Genomic DNA, 16,339 nt, shown 5'->3' with positions numbered 1-16,339 from the left:
AAAAATTATGTCATAGGCCGAGAAAGGCAGTTGGTATTATTCTTTAGCAAAATCGGTTAAATTCATATCATCTCTCCTGTTTATTTATACAATTAAATTACTCTTTTGATCGTTCTTTAAAAATCATAGGTTTTTTTAAATTTATAATGCCAAGTATTTGTCTTTCAGGTTTCTGCTTCTTACTGACTTTTGTGTCATAAAACCTTTTGCCATGCAAAAACTTTAAATTCTGATTATGCACAGATGGTAGGTTTTTGTTTTTATTCTGCATTCTAGAGATTAGAAACTGGCTTTGAGCAAAGCCAGTTCCTTCATTTTGTCAGGGTCTAAAATCAGACTTCTAGTGTTTAAGCCAAATAACCTTATTTAATAGAAACTAAATAAATGTTTGCTGAACTATAATTACTGCTGTTGATTAGGAACACAACTGTGCACTTTACATAAATTATCATATTTAATCCCTACAGTAAGGAGACGATGAGTACGGTATTCCCAATTTAAAGAGAAGAAGTTTGAAGTTCAGAGAGGCTAAGAAACAATGGAAAATCTCAGGACTAGTGAGAGTTTGGGGATTTGAGTGTAGAACTGTCCTATCTTAACTGTATTTTTATGACCTCCTTAAACAATGAATGGCTCTTCAAACTGGCTGCCCTACAAAGGCCGCTGTCACCATCTCCCCTCCTGGCTTTACACAGTTCTTTTCTCATTTTATTTCGTTTGTTTTTCCCCAGACCATTTAGCACACATCTGTCTACTTTTATTTCTCTGTAACATACTGATTGATTTATGTTTCCCTTTCTCTTATAGTTTGTAATCTTTTGAGGGAAAACATTTTATGATCTATTTTGTTTTGGTTTTGTCTTTTGTTTGTTTGAAAATTATTATAGTTAGTTCTGGTCTACAACATATTAGGGTTTTTTTTCCAACTTTACTGAGAGATAATTGCCAAATAACATTGTGTAAGTATATGATATACAACATGATGACTTGATATATATATATGTATTGTGAAATAATTACCACAATAAGTCTGGTTAATACATCTGTCACCTCACATAGTTACCATGTATCATTCAATTTGGATATCCATTATTTGGCACTGTGCTTGGCACTTAAAACATCTTTGAATATGTTGATTCATTTTATCAAATATTGTATATTTGTTTTCTCACAAAAATCACATCAGATTTATTTATTAAAATAACAGAAATCAGGGTGCCTGGGTGGCTCAGTTAGTTAAACGACTCACTCTAAATTTTGGCTCAGGTCATGATCTCACAGTTGTAAGATGGAGCCCTGTGTCACGTTCCACACTGGGCGTGGAGCCTGCTTAAGATTCTCTCTCTCTCCCTCTCCCTCTCCCCCTCCCTTTCTGCTCATACACATGCAAGCTCTCTCTCTCTCTAAAAAAAAAAGAAAAGAAAAGAAATAATTTCTTTTAGTGAATTTAAACATTCACTTGATTATACAGTGGATACATATGATACATGGTTAGAGAAATATTTATTGATTTAAATAAAATGATAGAATTTGTAAATCCAGATTAATTTGTTTCTTTCAAAATAATCGTCTAGAGAAATAGCATACTTTTTTAAGAATGCTGCTATTTCTTCAGAACCGCTTGGAACTTGTTTTTATTTTCTCAGAATTTATACCTTTTTTGAATATCCTGTATGAAATAAGACCATCTTAAAGGTTCAGAATATTTCTATGTAATCTTTCAAGGAGATAATACTCAGTTGTGTTAGGTTTAGATTTTTTAAGTTATTTATAATAACATCTTAAATATCAGTATACTTTTTCAGAGGTGCTGAACCATGGATTAGAACAATGTTTCTGTCTTTTTTTGTATGAAGACTTAATTTTTTTAGAGTAGTTTATGTTCACAGCAAAATTGAGAGGAAGATACAGATTTCTTATACATCCCCTGCCCCCACACATACATAGACTCTCCCATTAATCAGCATCCTTCACCAGAGTTGTACATTGTTACAATTGATGAACCTATATTTACATATCATCATTCAAAGTCTATAGTTTGTATTACAGTTCACTGTTGGTGCTGTATATTTTGTAGGTTTGGACAAATGTATAATGACGTGTATCCATCATTATAATATCATACAGAGTATTTTCGCTGTCCTAAAAATTCTCTGTGCTCTGCCTGTTCATTTCTCCTACCACTCCTCTGGCAACCACTGATCTTTTTATTGTTTTTTTTTTTTTAAGATTTTATTTATTTATTTGAAAGAGAGAGAAAGAGCGAGAGTGCATGCATGAGCAGGGTTAGGGGCAGAGGGAGAGGGAGAAACAGACTCCCCACTGAGTGTGAAGCCTGACATGGGGGCTCGATCCCAGGACCCTGAGATCATGACCTAAACCGAAGTTAGACACTTAACCAACTGAGTCACCCAGGTGCCCCAACTGATCTTTTTGTCTCCATAGTTTTGCCTATTCCAGAATGTCATATGATTGGAATCATACAGTATGTAGCCTTTTCAGATTGACTTTTTTTGTTTGGTAATATGCATTTAAGAGCCCTCTGTGACATTGTGTGGCTCAATAACTCATTTCTTTTTAGCATGTATGTACCGGTTTTTTAAAAAATCTGTGTAGTTAGTGAAGGTAACTACTTGGTTGCTTCCAAGTTTTGGTAATTATGGATAAAACTGCTATAAACATCTGTGTACAGGTTTTTGTGTGAATGTAAGTTTTCAGCTCCTTTGGGTAAATACCAAGGGGTGTGATTGTTGGGTCACATGGTAAAAGTATGTTTAGTTTTGTAAGAAACTGCCAAATGGTCTTCCAAACCATTGTACCATTTGAATTACCATCAGACATTAATGAGAGTTCTGGTTGCTCCACATCCTCAGCAGCATTTGGTGCTTCAGTGGTTTGGATTTTAGTCATTGTAGTAGATATGTAGTAGTATCACGTTATTTTAATTTGCAGTTCCCAAATGACATATGATATGGAGCATCTTTTCATATGCCTATTTGCCATCCATATATGTCTTTGGTGAGGTGTCTGTTCAGATCGTTAGTACATTTTTTTAATTGGGTGGTTTGTTTTTTTATTGTTGAGTTTTAAGAGCTTTTTGTGTATTTTGGTTAATGGTACTTTAAGTCTTTATGTCTTTTGCAAGTATATTCTCCAAGTCTGTGGCTTGTCTTATTCTCTTGACATTGTCTTTCACAGAGCAAATGTTTTGAATTTCATTGAAGTCCAGCTTATTAATTCTGTCTTTCATGATTGTACCTTTGGTGTTGTATCTAAAAAGTCTTGCCAAACCCAAAATCATCTGGGTTTTCTCCTGTGTTACCTTCTGGGAGTTTTATAGTTTTGCATTTTACATTTAGGTCTATAATGAAGTTTGAGTTAATTTTTGTGAAGGGTGTAAAGTCTCTGTTTAGATCCCCCCCTTTTGTTGGGGGGCGGGGCTGGGATGTCCAGATGTTCCAGCACCATTTGTTGTAAAGACTATCCTTTCTCCATTGAGTTGCCTTAGCTCCTTTGATAAAGTTCGTTTGACTGTATTTGTGTGGGTCTGTTTCTGAGCTATATTCTGTTCCATTGTTCTATTTGTCTATTCTTTCACCAATGCCACACTGTCTTGATTACTGTAGCTTTACAGTAAGACTTGAAGAGGTTGGGTAGAATCATTTCTTGAACTTTGTTCTTCAATATTGTGTTTGTTATTGCCATCTTCTTTTGAACAACATGGCTATTAGTATAAAATGAGAGTCCAGAAGACTAGATATTATAATTGTATTGCTAACTTATATTTACAAGGTGTTCCGTAAATGTTGCATTTGAAATGTATACTCACCAGAAATTTTTGTTTACTGGTTTGAAGGAGAGAGAGAGATAGCATATTTGCTGCCATGTCACTATGAACATACCTGTAAATGCCATTTCCTTACATTTATTAATGGTTCAGTATCTTATTTCATATAGTTTAGAGTCTAAATGGTAAGATAAAGATGAACCAAATATATGATTACAGTAAGTGATATTTTTAGTGAAGTTAAAATCTTGTTACCTGCACCTTCCATTTCTTCCATTCTTCCATTTCTTCCATTCTTCCATTATGTTGACATTTTTATAATGAGCGTTCTTATGTTGGGTGATTGATGTTCAAACTTTAAGAAGATTGTACCAAACTTTTAGAATTTACACAAGCATTTCTTTTTTGAGGTATAAAATTAATAAGTAAAATATTTTTTCCCATCAAATGTTATAATGAATTAAAATTAAAGTGAAGGGACTGATGTCTTAATCTTTTACAAGTCAGGATTTTTTAAAGGTTATTTTATGAAACATTGTTAATGCAATGGAAAGGAGTTGTTTAGTACTACATGAGACATGATTATGTTTACATCTGAGGCCAGAGATGTTTCTCTCTCTTCTGATCTTTCCTCAGACCTAGCACATTGTCTTGCACAATAAAAATTGAGAAATGAAAAAACCGTTTTTATCTCTTCATACAACTATAAATTTGCAAATGTATTTAAATTCTGTGTTATAGTTGGTGGCCAAAGGAGTAAAGAATTCTGATATGTCTCCACCTTTGGGACAACATGAAGCAGGTGGCTCTCCATTGAAGCAACAGATGAGATCTGTTATTTCTGTGACTTCAGCTTTAAAAGAAGTGGGTATGGTAAGTTACCTAAAATTTGGAACTCCTCAAAGTGAAAGTTTGTTAAAAGGATTAAATTTAATGAAATTACATTAATTCCTAATGTATTAAATTTTTCTAGGGAAAATAAAATAACTTCTTAATATTTTTATGTATGGTTTACTGTGAGTATTGGAGCCTCACTGCTCATAGGTTTATATCTAGGACAACCTAATACATAAAAATAGATATAACTGATTGTCTCTCATTTATACTTTAAAAGAATATTGAACAAATGAAATATATACAGAAATGTACTAAAATAATGCAACAAACATTTTTATACCCCAGCCCTCACAATTAACAAAGGTTCCTTTTTTTTTTAACAAAGATTCATTTTTTATTTAAATAATGTCTCTTTGGTACTTAAATTAATTAACTTTAGGAATAAAGTCCAAGACATGTTTACATTTATTTTTAAATTTTTGTCATAACAAATTTCAGAAGATTTAATATAATTACACTTAATCCACCAATTATTTCTTTTACCTTCTACTTACAAATCTCTGTCATGCTATATGAATACTGGAACAAAGAATTGTGGGCATTAAAAAGTTTAAACTTAGAAGTATGTGTCAGGTGTTCATCTAAAATGTGAAAACTCTGTTCTGGGATTAAAGGAAATAGGCTCATGATACGGAATTTCAGCCTAGAATTTAACACACAGAAGGGAAAAAGTCTACTGAATTACATAACACATTAACTTGATTTTCTCTTGTCTTTTTAATTAATGTCTCTGCCTTTTAATTGCTGAGTTTCATTATGTTTTTGCAGACAACATTGATGTTACTGATACACGAATTTTTTTATAGCCTTTGTGTTTATCTTGAAAATAAGACTCAGTAGGAAAACACAAGTTTCTTGGTCACTGTCAAGAACTTCATGTATGAAACTATTGTTCTTCAAGTAGGTTTAGTCTCCTTTTCTTTCTGATAACGATTTTGCGTGTGCTGCATTGTTCACTTCAACTTTAGATACCACTGTGTGGTTTCCTTCCTGGTACCCAGTCTCACATCTCAACTAGCTGTTCATCTCTCTGGTTGTAGCGACTGCTAATTCCTGACTACTTTATTGGGTAAAATGCTCTTTGTCTCATTTACGTGTATTACTTTACACTGACCACTATACTCTTTTGTATTTTCCTCAAATATTACAAAATTTGAGGTAATCTATATAATGAAATGGTTTTTCTTTATGTGTTATCTTGGTAAATACTGCTTACTTAAAACTTTGAAAAATGCTCTTTCTTACTTTGCATCTTTCAGATACTTTTGCTTCCATAGCTTTCATAACTAATTTCTTCTTTTCATGTGTTTAAAAATTCTCGGTCTAGATCACTATGATTGTACTAATCAAAAGACAGACTTTATATTATTGTTGGTATAAAGGACTCAGAACTTATTTTTATTCTCTTTGCTTATGAAGAGAAGCCAGTTCTCAATTATGTTTGGTAGTATGGCTTAATAGGAATATATATGCATGAAACATAAAGACAGCTTCAAAGTAACACAGCCTAGCCTGAATTACTTTATCCACCAAAACTCCCTAGCTTTAATTAAGAGAGTATATGAATAATCAGTTGGTTAGGTGTCTAACTCTTGATTTCAGCTCAGGTCATGATCTCAGGGTGGTAAGATTGAGCCCCCCGTTGGTCTCTGGGCTGGGTGTGGAGCCTGCTTAAGATTCTCTCTCTCCCTCCTCCCCTTCCTTGTGTGCATGCACACACTCTCTCCCTAAAAAAAATGGAGGGGGGGTTATATGAGTTAATTTTCTTTTCATTTCTACCATTGACCTAAAATTACCAAAAATCAGATGCCAGAAAGGAGGAGGACATAGTTAAATATGTGATCAGTAATCTAAAAATAAATAATTGAGAATTGGCCCTTCTACTATTAAGTCTATCGATTATATGTAACTATTTCTCATTTCCGATAATGAAGGAAGCTATGTTAACATTTTACAGGGATAAAAAAATTCACAAGGAGCAATTTAATGAAAAACAAAAAGTAACAAAAATACGAAAGTTTTTAAGGTAGACATTTAAAATAACATTTCTTACTCTGTAACTCTCTGTATTTATAGGACAGAAGTTTAACTGATACCCAGGAAACCTCAGAAGACATTCAGAAGACTAACAATGCTATTTCAGTAAGTACAGTTTTCAAACTCTGTCAATCATTTTACTTGTATGCATGTTAAAATATAACACTTTAACTGTTTCAGAGTAAGCGAGAAATACTACGTAGATTAAATCAAAATCTTAAAGCTCAAGAAGATGAAAAAGGAAAGCAATGTCACTCTGATACGTGTGAGATAGTTGTTAATGAAGATGCCAAAGAGCGTGAAAAAGAAAAATCGGTTTCATCTGATCGCAAGAAATGGGAGGCAGGAGGTCAACTTGTGATTCCTTTGGATGAGTTAACATTGGACACATCCTTCTCTGCAACTGAAAGTATGTATAAAATGTTAATATTCTGTGTTGGTCTAACACACATGTAAACTTCTAGACTGGGTACTTGGAAAGAAAGAACACTTGGATTGAGAGAGGCTGGAAAAATTTCTTTGTATGTAAAGAATGGATAAGACTATTCAACCTTAAGAATAGCAAGGATTTTTATTACAAAACTGTGTGGTATGAGAGAGGGAACTAATGATATATATTTAAATTATATTACTTTAGCTCTTTCTATCAATTGTATTACTCTGATCTGTTACCAGGAATAATTCGTGATGAGAACCAAGGTAGCAAACTATGACAGAATCTTAGAAAGGTCCCTTAGGTATGTAGCCAGGGGTATGGAATAGATCTCACTTAATGATTTATTTATTCAGCAATAATTATTGAGCATTTTTGCATTATCCAGTGCACCAGAGGGAGATACAATTATAAATAAAAACATGTGCTTTTGTGGAGCTTACATTCTGAAAGGACAAGTCTGATTGTCAACCAACTAAATATAGTTTTAAGTAATTTTTTTAATGGACTATCTTCGTAGAATTCTTCCCTACATTGGAGAAAAGCTCAAAGACTCTAACCTGTGGTGTCTTTTATTTTGTTTACTTATTCAGCAGTTCTTTTTGAATCCCATTAAATGCCACACATTCCTCAGCAATGAAGATGCAATAATGGTTAAGACATAGTCCCTCCCCTTAAGGAGCTTAGGGCCTGGTGGAAAGGGAGACAAGTATAGAGGCAATTGTAATTGAAAAGGAATATACTAGAAATTATCATAGGCTACTGTAAGAATATCTGTTAGGACATAAATCAGTCTTGGGGAAGCCAAGGAAATGATTTCTTAAAAAAGGGATGAACCAAGAAGTAAGTAGTTAACTAAACCAAAAACCAAGCCAAGTGTTTTAGGCATAGAATAACCAGGACCCAGGTGAGAGAGTGTGTAAAATTCAGGGAACTTGGTATAATTCAGCATGGATGGCTAAAATTCAGAAGTCAAGACAAAGAATGGCAAGTAAGCCTTCAAAGAGGTAAGCAGGATCATATCGTGAAGGGTACTATACGCTGGCTCTCTCAAACAGTATGAACTTACTCTAAGTGCAGAGAACACTCTTTGAAAACAAGGGTTAGCAAATGTTTTCTGTGAATGCCAGACAGTAATTATTTTAGGCTTTGCAGGCCTTAAGGACTCTGTTGGAACTTCTCTACTCTGTCACTATAGTTTAAAAGTAGCAATAGATGATATGCAAATGTATTAGCATGGCGGTGTTTCCAGTAAAATTTTATTTAGGGTTACTGAAATTTGAATTTCTTAAAATTTCTTTAATATCTTCTATTTGCTCAGACTTTTCTGTTTTTCATTACTATAAAGAGTGTTCATGATTGTTTCCTGGAAAATTTTTGTAATAACTTTTAAAATTTTTGTTAGATAATTCCAGTATCTGTGTTGTATTTGTGTTGGTTATTAATCAGTAGCCATCTCCCATGAGGTCATCTGTCTTCTCTCGTTAGAGTTGCACTGCATGTTTTGGGTTCCCTATCATGTAGCACAGATTTTATGCATGAAAAGTGGTCATTAATTACATAAACATGATGATAAACACAACTGATGTTGAGACCTCTCAGGTGATGGGGCTGTAAATGATTTAGAGCACCTCTGAGGCAATAAACTATCACCAGTGTGACAGGATGGGATGGAGGGCAAAGGTAGAGAGATGCAAGTAAGTTTTAATATAAGATGAAAAAATTCCTGCCATGTTTTCTTTAAAAGTAGGAAGAAAGGTCATATGCAGACCAGAAACACAAGAATTGGGTAATTTTGAATGATCAGATAGGCCTATCTCAGACAAATATATGAGGACATTTGAGACACCTTATTACCTTATTAAAAGCACTTTTATATGGAAAATTAGCATGAGACTAATACTGTTATATGAACACTACTTCATCTCATGAGTTCAAAAATCATGTTTAATGTAAGTATGCAATATATTTATGTGGTAAGTTTTTATATGATATAAACAATGTATAAAATTTCTCTCCACCTCAACATATACTCCATTTCCATCCTTGTTACCAGGTAACCACTGATATAGTTTATTGTTTATCCCTCTGAGCTCCTTCCTCTGTGTGTGTGTGTGTGTGTGTGTGTGTGTGTGTGTGTGTGTGTATGAATAAAGACACATATTTTATACCTTTATGTTACATTATATGTTATATATCATTTATTGTATTTATTTTACATATAAGTGTATTTTATAAATCTTTTCATATCACTACATTAAAAAATTGCCTTTATCTCTTTTATAGCTATTATAGTCCATTGTATGATCATACATGATTTACTTTTCTCAATATTTTATTTTTTTTATTATGTTCAGTTAGCCAGCATATAGTACATCATTAGTTTTTTATGTAGTTTTCAACGATTCATTAGTTGTGTATAACACCAGTGTTTATCCCAACACGTGCCCTCCCTAATACCCATCACCTGGTTACCCCATCTTCCCACCCCTCCCTCCCTTCTGTAACCCCCAGTTTGGTTCCCAGAGTCCAGAGTCTCTCATGGTTTGTCTCCCTCTCTGCTTTCTTCCCATTCAGTTTTCCCTCCCTTCCCCTGTGGTCCTCCGCACTATTTCTTATGTTCCACATATGAGTGAAACCATATGATAATTGTCTTTCTCTGCTTGACTTATTTCACTTAGCATAATTACCCTCCAGTTCCATCCATGTCGATGCAAATGGTGGATATTCATCCTTTCTGATGGCTGTTTCTCAGCATTTTATTATGAAAGATTTCAAACATGGCAAAATTGAAGTAATTTCACAGTGCACGCCATATACTCTCCATTGAGAGTATACCAGTAATATTTTACTGTGCTTGCTTGATCATATATCTGTCCACCCTTCTATCCAACAATTAGTGAATCTTATTTTTTCATGCAGTTTAAAGTTCATTGCAGATATTGGTATACCTTATCCTAAGTACTTCATAGCATACATATCATTAAATAGAATTCAATATTTGTTTAGAAGTTTTTTTTTAATAGTAAATTCACATATAATGAAATGCAGGTATTTTAAAAGTACATTTGCTGAGTTATTGATTTATTTATTTATTTTAGAGAGGGAGTGCATGCGCACACGAGCGGTGAGAAAGGGCAGAAAGGGAGGGAGAGAGAGAGAATCTTAAGCAGGCTCCTTACCCAGCACAGAACCCGACGCAGGGCTTGATCTCACGACCCTGACAATGACCTGAGCCAAAATCAAGAGTCAGACACTTAGCCAACTGAACCACCCAGGCGCCCCCATTTGCTGAGTTTTAACACATGCCTAACACCTAGGTAACCCAGACTCCTATCAAGATATAGAACATAACCATCTTCCCCCAAAAAAGTTTCATGCCTCTTCCCAGTCAGTTTCTGCTTCTAGCCTCCCAGAGGGGACTTTTTTCTTAATTTTTTCTGTCTTAGATTAACTTTCTCTGTTCTGGATTTCATTTAAACAGACTAACAGTTTGTATTCTTTTGTGTTTAGCTTGTTTAACTCAGCATAATGCTTTTTGAGATTCATCTGCATTGTGATTACCAATAGTTTGTTCCTTTTAAAAAAATTATTTAAAATTTACTTTGTCATTGATAAAGTCACTTCTCTTTTTTTGCTGTTAGTTATATCTTTATCCATTCCCCTCTCCCTTTTAGTTTGTTTGTATCTATATATTTAAAGTAGTTTTCTTATAGGAAGCATATTGTTGGGTTTGCTTTTTTAATCCACTCTTATCATCTTTAACTTGGTTGTTGAGACCGTTTATTTTTAATGTGATTGTTAATATGGTCGGATCTAAAAATGCCATTTTGCTATTTGTTTTTTGTTTGTCTTATCTACCTTTGTTTCCTTTGCCCTTTTGTTTTTCTTTCTTTTGATTATTTTTATGATTCCGTTTTATCTCAGTTATTGGCTTATTAACTGCAGTTTATTGTTCTGTTATTTTAGTGTTTGCTTTAGAGTTCATAGCACACATCTTTAACTTACCACATAGTCTATCTTCCAGCAATTGGCTACATTTCACATGTAGTATAAGAACCTTACGATAGTATGCTTAGATTTGTTTCTTCCCAGTCATTGTGCCATTGTTTTTGTTTGTTTTTTACTTATGCTACAAACCCCACAATACATTATGGTCATTTCTCCTTTAAGGAGTTTTAAATAATAAGAGAAAAAGCCTTGTGTATCTACCTGTGTAGTTACTGTTTCCAGTGGTCTTCATAATACTTGTGTAAATCAGATTTCCTTCTAGTATTATTTTTCTTCTGCCTGAAGAACTTTCTTGAACATTTCTTGTAAGGTAGTCCTGCTGGTGAGGAGTTCTTTCAGCTTTTGTATGTCTGAAAAGTCTTTATTTTGCCTTCCTTTTGCAAAGCTGTTTTTTCTGGGTATGGAATTCTAACTCGATATTTTTTTCTTTTAGTACTTTAATGATATTGTACCAATGTCTTCTAGTTTGCATTTATTGTAAGGAGAATCTTCTATCATTCTTATTGTTATTCCTCTGTATGTAACATGTCTTATTTCTTCTGGATGTTTTTAGATTTTCCCCCTAAGCTAGTAAATTTCATTATGATTTGCCTTGGTGTCATTTTCTTCATGTTTCTTTTGCTTGGGTTTTGTTGAACTTCTTGGAATTGTGGGTAGTTTTCATCAAATTTGGATAACTTTTTGCTATTTTTTTCCAGCTTTTTTTTGTCTTCCTTTCTAGAATTTTATATGGATCTTGTTAATGTTTTCTTTTCTCTAATTATCAATTCTTTCTCTAGCTTATTGAACATATAGAATTCAGTTATAATGATCGTTATAAATGCTCTACTAATTAAATCATCCATCATTTTTAGGATGATACTAATTGATTTTTTCCCCTCTTTATTAACGGTTGAATTCTTTTGCTTCTGTGAATGCTTGGTCATTTTTTGTTTGGAAGCCAAACCATGAATTTTACCTAAATGGGTGGCTGTGTATTTTTGTATTCCTATAAATATTCTTGATTTTTGTTCTGGGACACAATTCAGTTACTTGTAAATAGCTTGACCCTTTTAGGTCTTGCTTTTAAAGCTTTGTTAGGTGAGGGTCACTGACTCTTGGTTTCAGCTGAGGTCATGATCTCAGAGTCCTGGGATTGGGCCCCCCGTTGGGCTCCATGCTCAGTGTGAAGTCGGCTTGAGATTCTCTCTCTCTCACTTTCTCTCTTTCTGCCTCTCCTGCTCATGCTGTCTCTCTCTCTAAAATAAGTAAATAAAATATTAAAAAAAAAAAAAAGATTTTGTTAGGTGGAACCAGAGCAATTTCTGTAGCTAATCTATCCCCTTTTACTGAATCTAAAATCTCTTTGAGTAATCTGCCCAATGACTTGTGAGTCATAAGATGTTTTTTTTTTTTTTTTTTTTTTTTTCCTGGCTGGTAAGAAGAGGAACTATTTTTTACCTACCTTGCTTGAACTCCAAGTATTATTCCCTCTATTCCATTTGGGTCTTTTCCCTAGACTACAGTAATTTTGCTTTTGTGTGATCATCAGTATTTAGCTTAAGACTCCAAGAAGATTCTGAGTTCTCTTTGTGTAGCTTTCTACTCTTCCATATTCTGTCCTGCCAACATTAGCTACTTTTGCCTGCTAGACTTCCAATTTCTGTCACCTCATCTCAGAGAAACCATCAACTCCACCTGGTTTTCCCTCCCTGCATCAAAGGGAACTAAGTTAATATCATTTCATATGGACATTTAGTTTCTCCAGTTTTATTTGTTAAAGAGACTTCCTATTCCCCACTATATTTATAGTTTTGACACCTCTGTCAAGTACCACATGCCCGTAAGTTATGGGTCTATTTCTGGGTTTTCTACTTTTCAACTTTCCTTTTAAAAATTGGTTCCCTACTGGGAATCATTTTTGCTTGATAAAAGTGAATATCACCTGCTAATTTGCAGATACTTAACTTTCAAGGAACTAGTACATTACAAATTTGAATCAACATTTTGTATTTAGTTACCATTAAAATTTTATATGACTTACATATGCTATAATATGTGAGATTGCACCTTGTCTATTACTGCTAGGTACTTAGATGCTTTGTGTATTATTCCAAAAGGCTCTAAAGACTCAAGTTACAATAGATAATTTCCCGTTTTTTATCTGCTAAATTTTATTTTAAAAGTTCCCCCAGAATTATTGCAAAAAGGCAGTGTCAGTTGCCTACTCATGATATATAAGCTAAACTGAAACAAATTTTTTTAGAAATATTCTCTACTTTTAAACCATGTGGACATTTATTTTACAACTTGTTTTCTATTTTCTTTAATTAAATTTATAGAAACAAAATATTAATTTATATTTTCTTTTCTTTTGTACACACCAAATTATTGCTTAATGGTCTTTAGTTTTCAAAAATTTGCTCCAATCAAAATTTTACTGAAGTATAATTTTTTTTCTATTTTTCTATTCCTTGATAATTTGTAAATATTTTATTTTTTATTGAAGCATAGTTAACATGCAATATTATATTACTTTTAAGTGTACAACATAGTGATTCAATATTTATGTAAATAACAAAGTAACCAAGATATAGCTAGCTATCATCTGTCACCATACAAAGTTGTTACATATAATTGACTTTATTTTCTATGCTGTACATTGTATCCCCTTCTTCTATTTATTTTTTAAGTAAAAGTTTGTACCTTTTAACCTCCACCCCTATTTCCTCTATCCTCCCTACCCTCTCCCTTCTGGCAACCACCCGATTGTTCTTCATATCCATGAGTCTGTTTCTGTTTTGTTTTATTCATTTGTTTAGTTTTTTGGATTCCACATATAAGTGAAATAATACATATTTTTCTCTCTCTGACATTTCATTTAGCATATGGACCCTCAGTGTCCGTCTGTGTTGCCGCAAATGGCAAGATTTCCTTCTTTTTTATGGCTGAGTAATTTCCTGTGTGTGTGTGTGTGTGTGTGTGTGTGTGTATGTATAGTTGACCCTGAACAATGCAGGGGTTAGAGGCACTGACTACTCCTGTGTGGTCAGAAATCTCCGTATTACTTTTAACTCTCCAAACATTTAACTACTATTAGCCTACTGTTAACTGGGAGCATTACTAATAGCATAAATAGTTGATTAACACATATTTTGTGTTTATATTATTATATGATATATTCTTACAATATAGTAAGCTAGAGAAAAGCAAATGTTAAGAAAATCATAAGGAACAGAAAATATACTTAAAGTACGGTGCTACATTTATTGAAAAAGGTCCACATATAAGTGGATCCAAGGCTGTTTAAACCTGTATTGTTCAAGGTTCAGTTGTATACCACATCCTCTTTACCCATTCATCTATCTATGGACACTTAGGTTGCCTCAATATTTTGGCTATTGTAAATCATGCTGCAGTGAACATAAGGGTACATGTTACTGAATCTGGGCTTTGTTTGTTCTTTGTAGTTCCTTTCGGTGTAGAATGAGATTGTTTGAGATTTTTCTTGTTTCTTGAGATGGGGTTGCATCACTATAAACTGATCTCTTAGAATTGCTTTGCTGTGTCCCATACACTTTGGAGCATTGTATTTTCATTGTCATATGTCTCAGGATATTTTTTTTGTTTCCTCTTTGATTTCTTCATTGACTCATTGATTTTGTTTAGCCTTCACATGTTTGTGTTTTATAGTTTTCTTCTTCAACAAAAACGAAACAAAACAATTTTCTTCTGCTTGATTTGTAGTTTCCTACTGTTGTGTTTGGAAAAGGTGCTTGATATGATTTCAGTTTTCTTAAATTAATTGAGATTTGTTTTATGGCTTTTGTATGATCCATCCTGGAGAATGTTCCATGTGCACTTGAAAAGAATATGTATTCTGCTGTTTTGAAATGGAATGTTTTGTATAAATCTATTAAATCCATCTGGTCTATTGTGTTTTTTAAGGCCAATGTTTCCTTATTGATTTTCTATCAGATGATCTATTCATTGATGAAAGTAGAATATTAAAGTCCCTTACTATTATTGTATTATCATCACTTTGTCTCTCTATGTTTGTTAATATTTGCTTTATGTATTTAGGTGCCCCTATGTTGGATGCATTGATATTTATAGATGTTCTGTCCTCTTGTTTGATGTATGTAATCATTATGTAACGCTCTTCATTGCCACTTGTTACAGTCTTTCTTTTAAAATCTATTTTTCCTGCTATAAATATTGCTATCTCAGCTTCCGTTATGGTTTCCATTTGCATGGAATATCTTTTTCCATCCCTTCACTTCACTTGTCCCTGTGTGTCTTTAGGTTTAAAGTGAGTTTCTTGTAGGCAGCATGTATATGGGCCTTCTTTTTTTATCCATTCAACCACCCTGCGTCTTTTGTTTGAAGCATTTAGTTTATTTACATTAAAAATAGTTATTGATAGATATGTACTTATTGCCATTTACTTGATTGTTTTCTATAGTTTGTAGTTCTTCTCTGTTACCGTTTTCTTTTGCTCTCTTTCCTTGTGATTTGGTGACTTCCCTTACTGTTATGTTTGTATTCCTATTCTCTTTATTTTTTCTGTACCTATTATAGGTATTTGGTTTATCGTTACCATGAGGTTCATATATAACATCCTATATATCTATCAGTCTGTTTTAAGTTGAAGGTTCAGGCACATTCTCAAAGCACTGCATTTTTATCTCGTTCCCCAACATTTTGTTTTTGATGTCATGTTTTACCATCTTACTGTTTTGTGTATCTCTTGACTAATGATTGTAGGTCTAGATGATTTTAATATTCTTGTCTTTTAACCTTCATATTAGATATGAGGGTGGTTGATCCATGACCTTTGTTTTATGTTTACCTTTACCAGTAAGATTTTTTCTTTCATAATTTTCTCATTTCTAGTTATAGCCTTTTCTTTTTTGTTTAATGAAACCCTTTCAACATTTCTTGGAAGGCCAGTTTGGTATTGATGAACTCCGTTAGCTTTTGCTTGTCTGGGAAACTGTATCTCCCTTCAGCTCTGAGTGATAACTTTGCCAGGTAGAGTATTCTTGTTTATAAGTGTTTTTCCTTTTAGTACTCTGAGTATATCATGTTACTTTCTTCTGGCCTGTAAAGTTTCTGCTGAAAAATTAGTTGTTTTTCTCTTGCTGCTTTTAAGATCCTCTCTTTATCTTTAGTTGCTGATACTTTGATTGTAA

At 33.3% G+C, this 16,339-nt stretch overlaps 1 protein-coding gene across 8 annotated transcripts in view; it reads left to right on the top strand.

Annotated features, from left to right (window-relative positions):
• Positions 1 to 16,339, top strand: part of NEK1 (NIMA related kinase 1) — a 220,702-nt gene that overhangs the window by 136,203 nt on the left and 68,160 nt on the right. For all 8 annotated transcript variants that reach the window (XR_006779863.2, XM_087866581.1, XM_087866579.1 and 5 more), the window contains 3 exons: positions 4,529 to 4,660; positions 6,761 to 6,826; positions 6,902 to 7,130. Coding sequence is in view for 7 of the 8 variants with exons in the window: in XM_087866581.1 (XP_087722707.1) it covers positions 4,529 to 4,660; positions 6,761 to 6,826; positions 6,902 to 7,130 (427 nt within the window). In the remaining variant the exon portion in view is untranslated. The remainder of the gene's footprint in view (positions 1 to 4,528; positions 4,661 to 6,760; positions 6,827 to 6,901; positions 7,131 to 16,339) is intronic.

The sequence above is a fragment of the Ursus americanus genome, chromosome 13, assembly GCF_024610735.1.
Source record: "Ursus americanus isolate L20-20 chromosome 13, mUrsAme1.1.p, whole genome shotgun sequence".
Lineage (NCBI taxonomy): Eukaryota > Metazoa > Chordata > Mammalia > Carnivora > Ursidae > Ursus > Ursus americanus.
The sequence above is the reverse complement of the archived record's forward strand: the minus strand, read 5'-3'. Positions and strand labels throughout refer to the sequence as shown.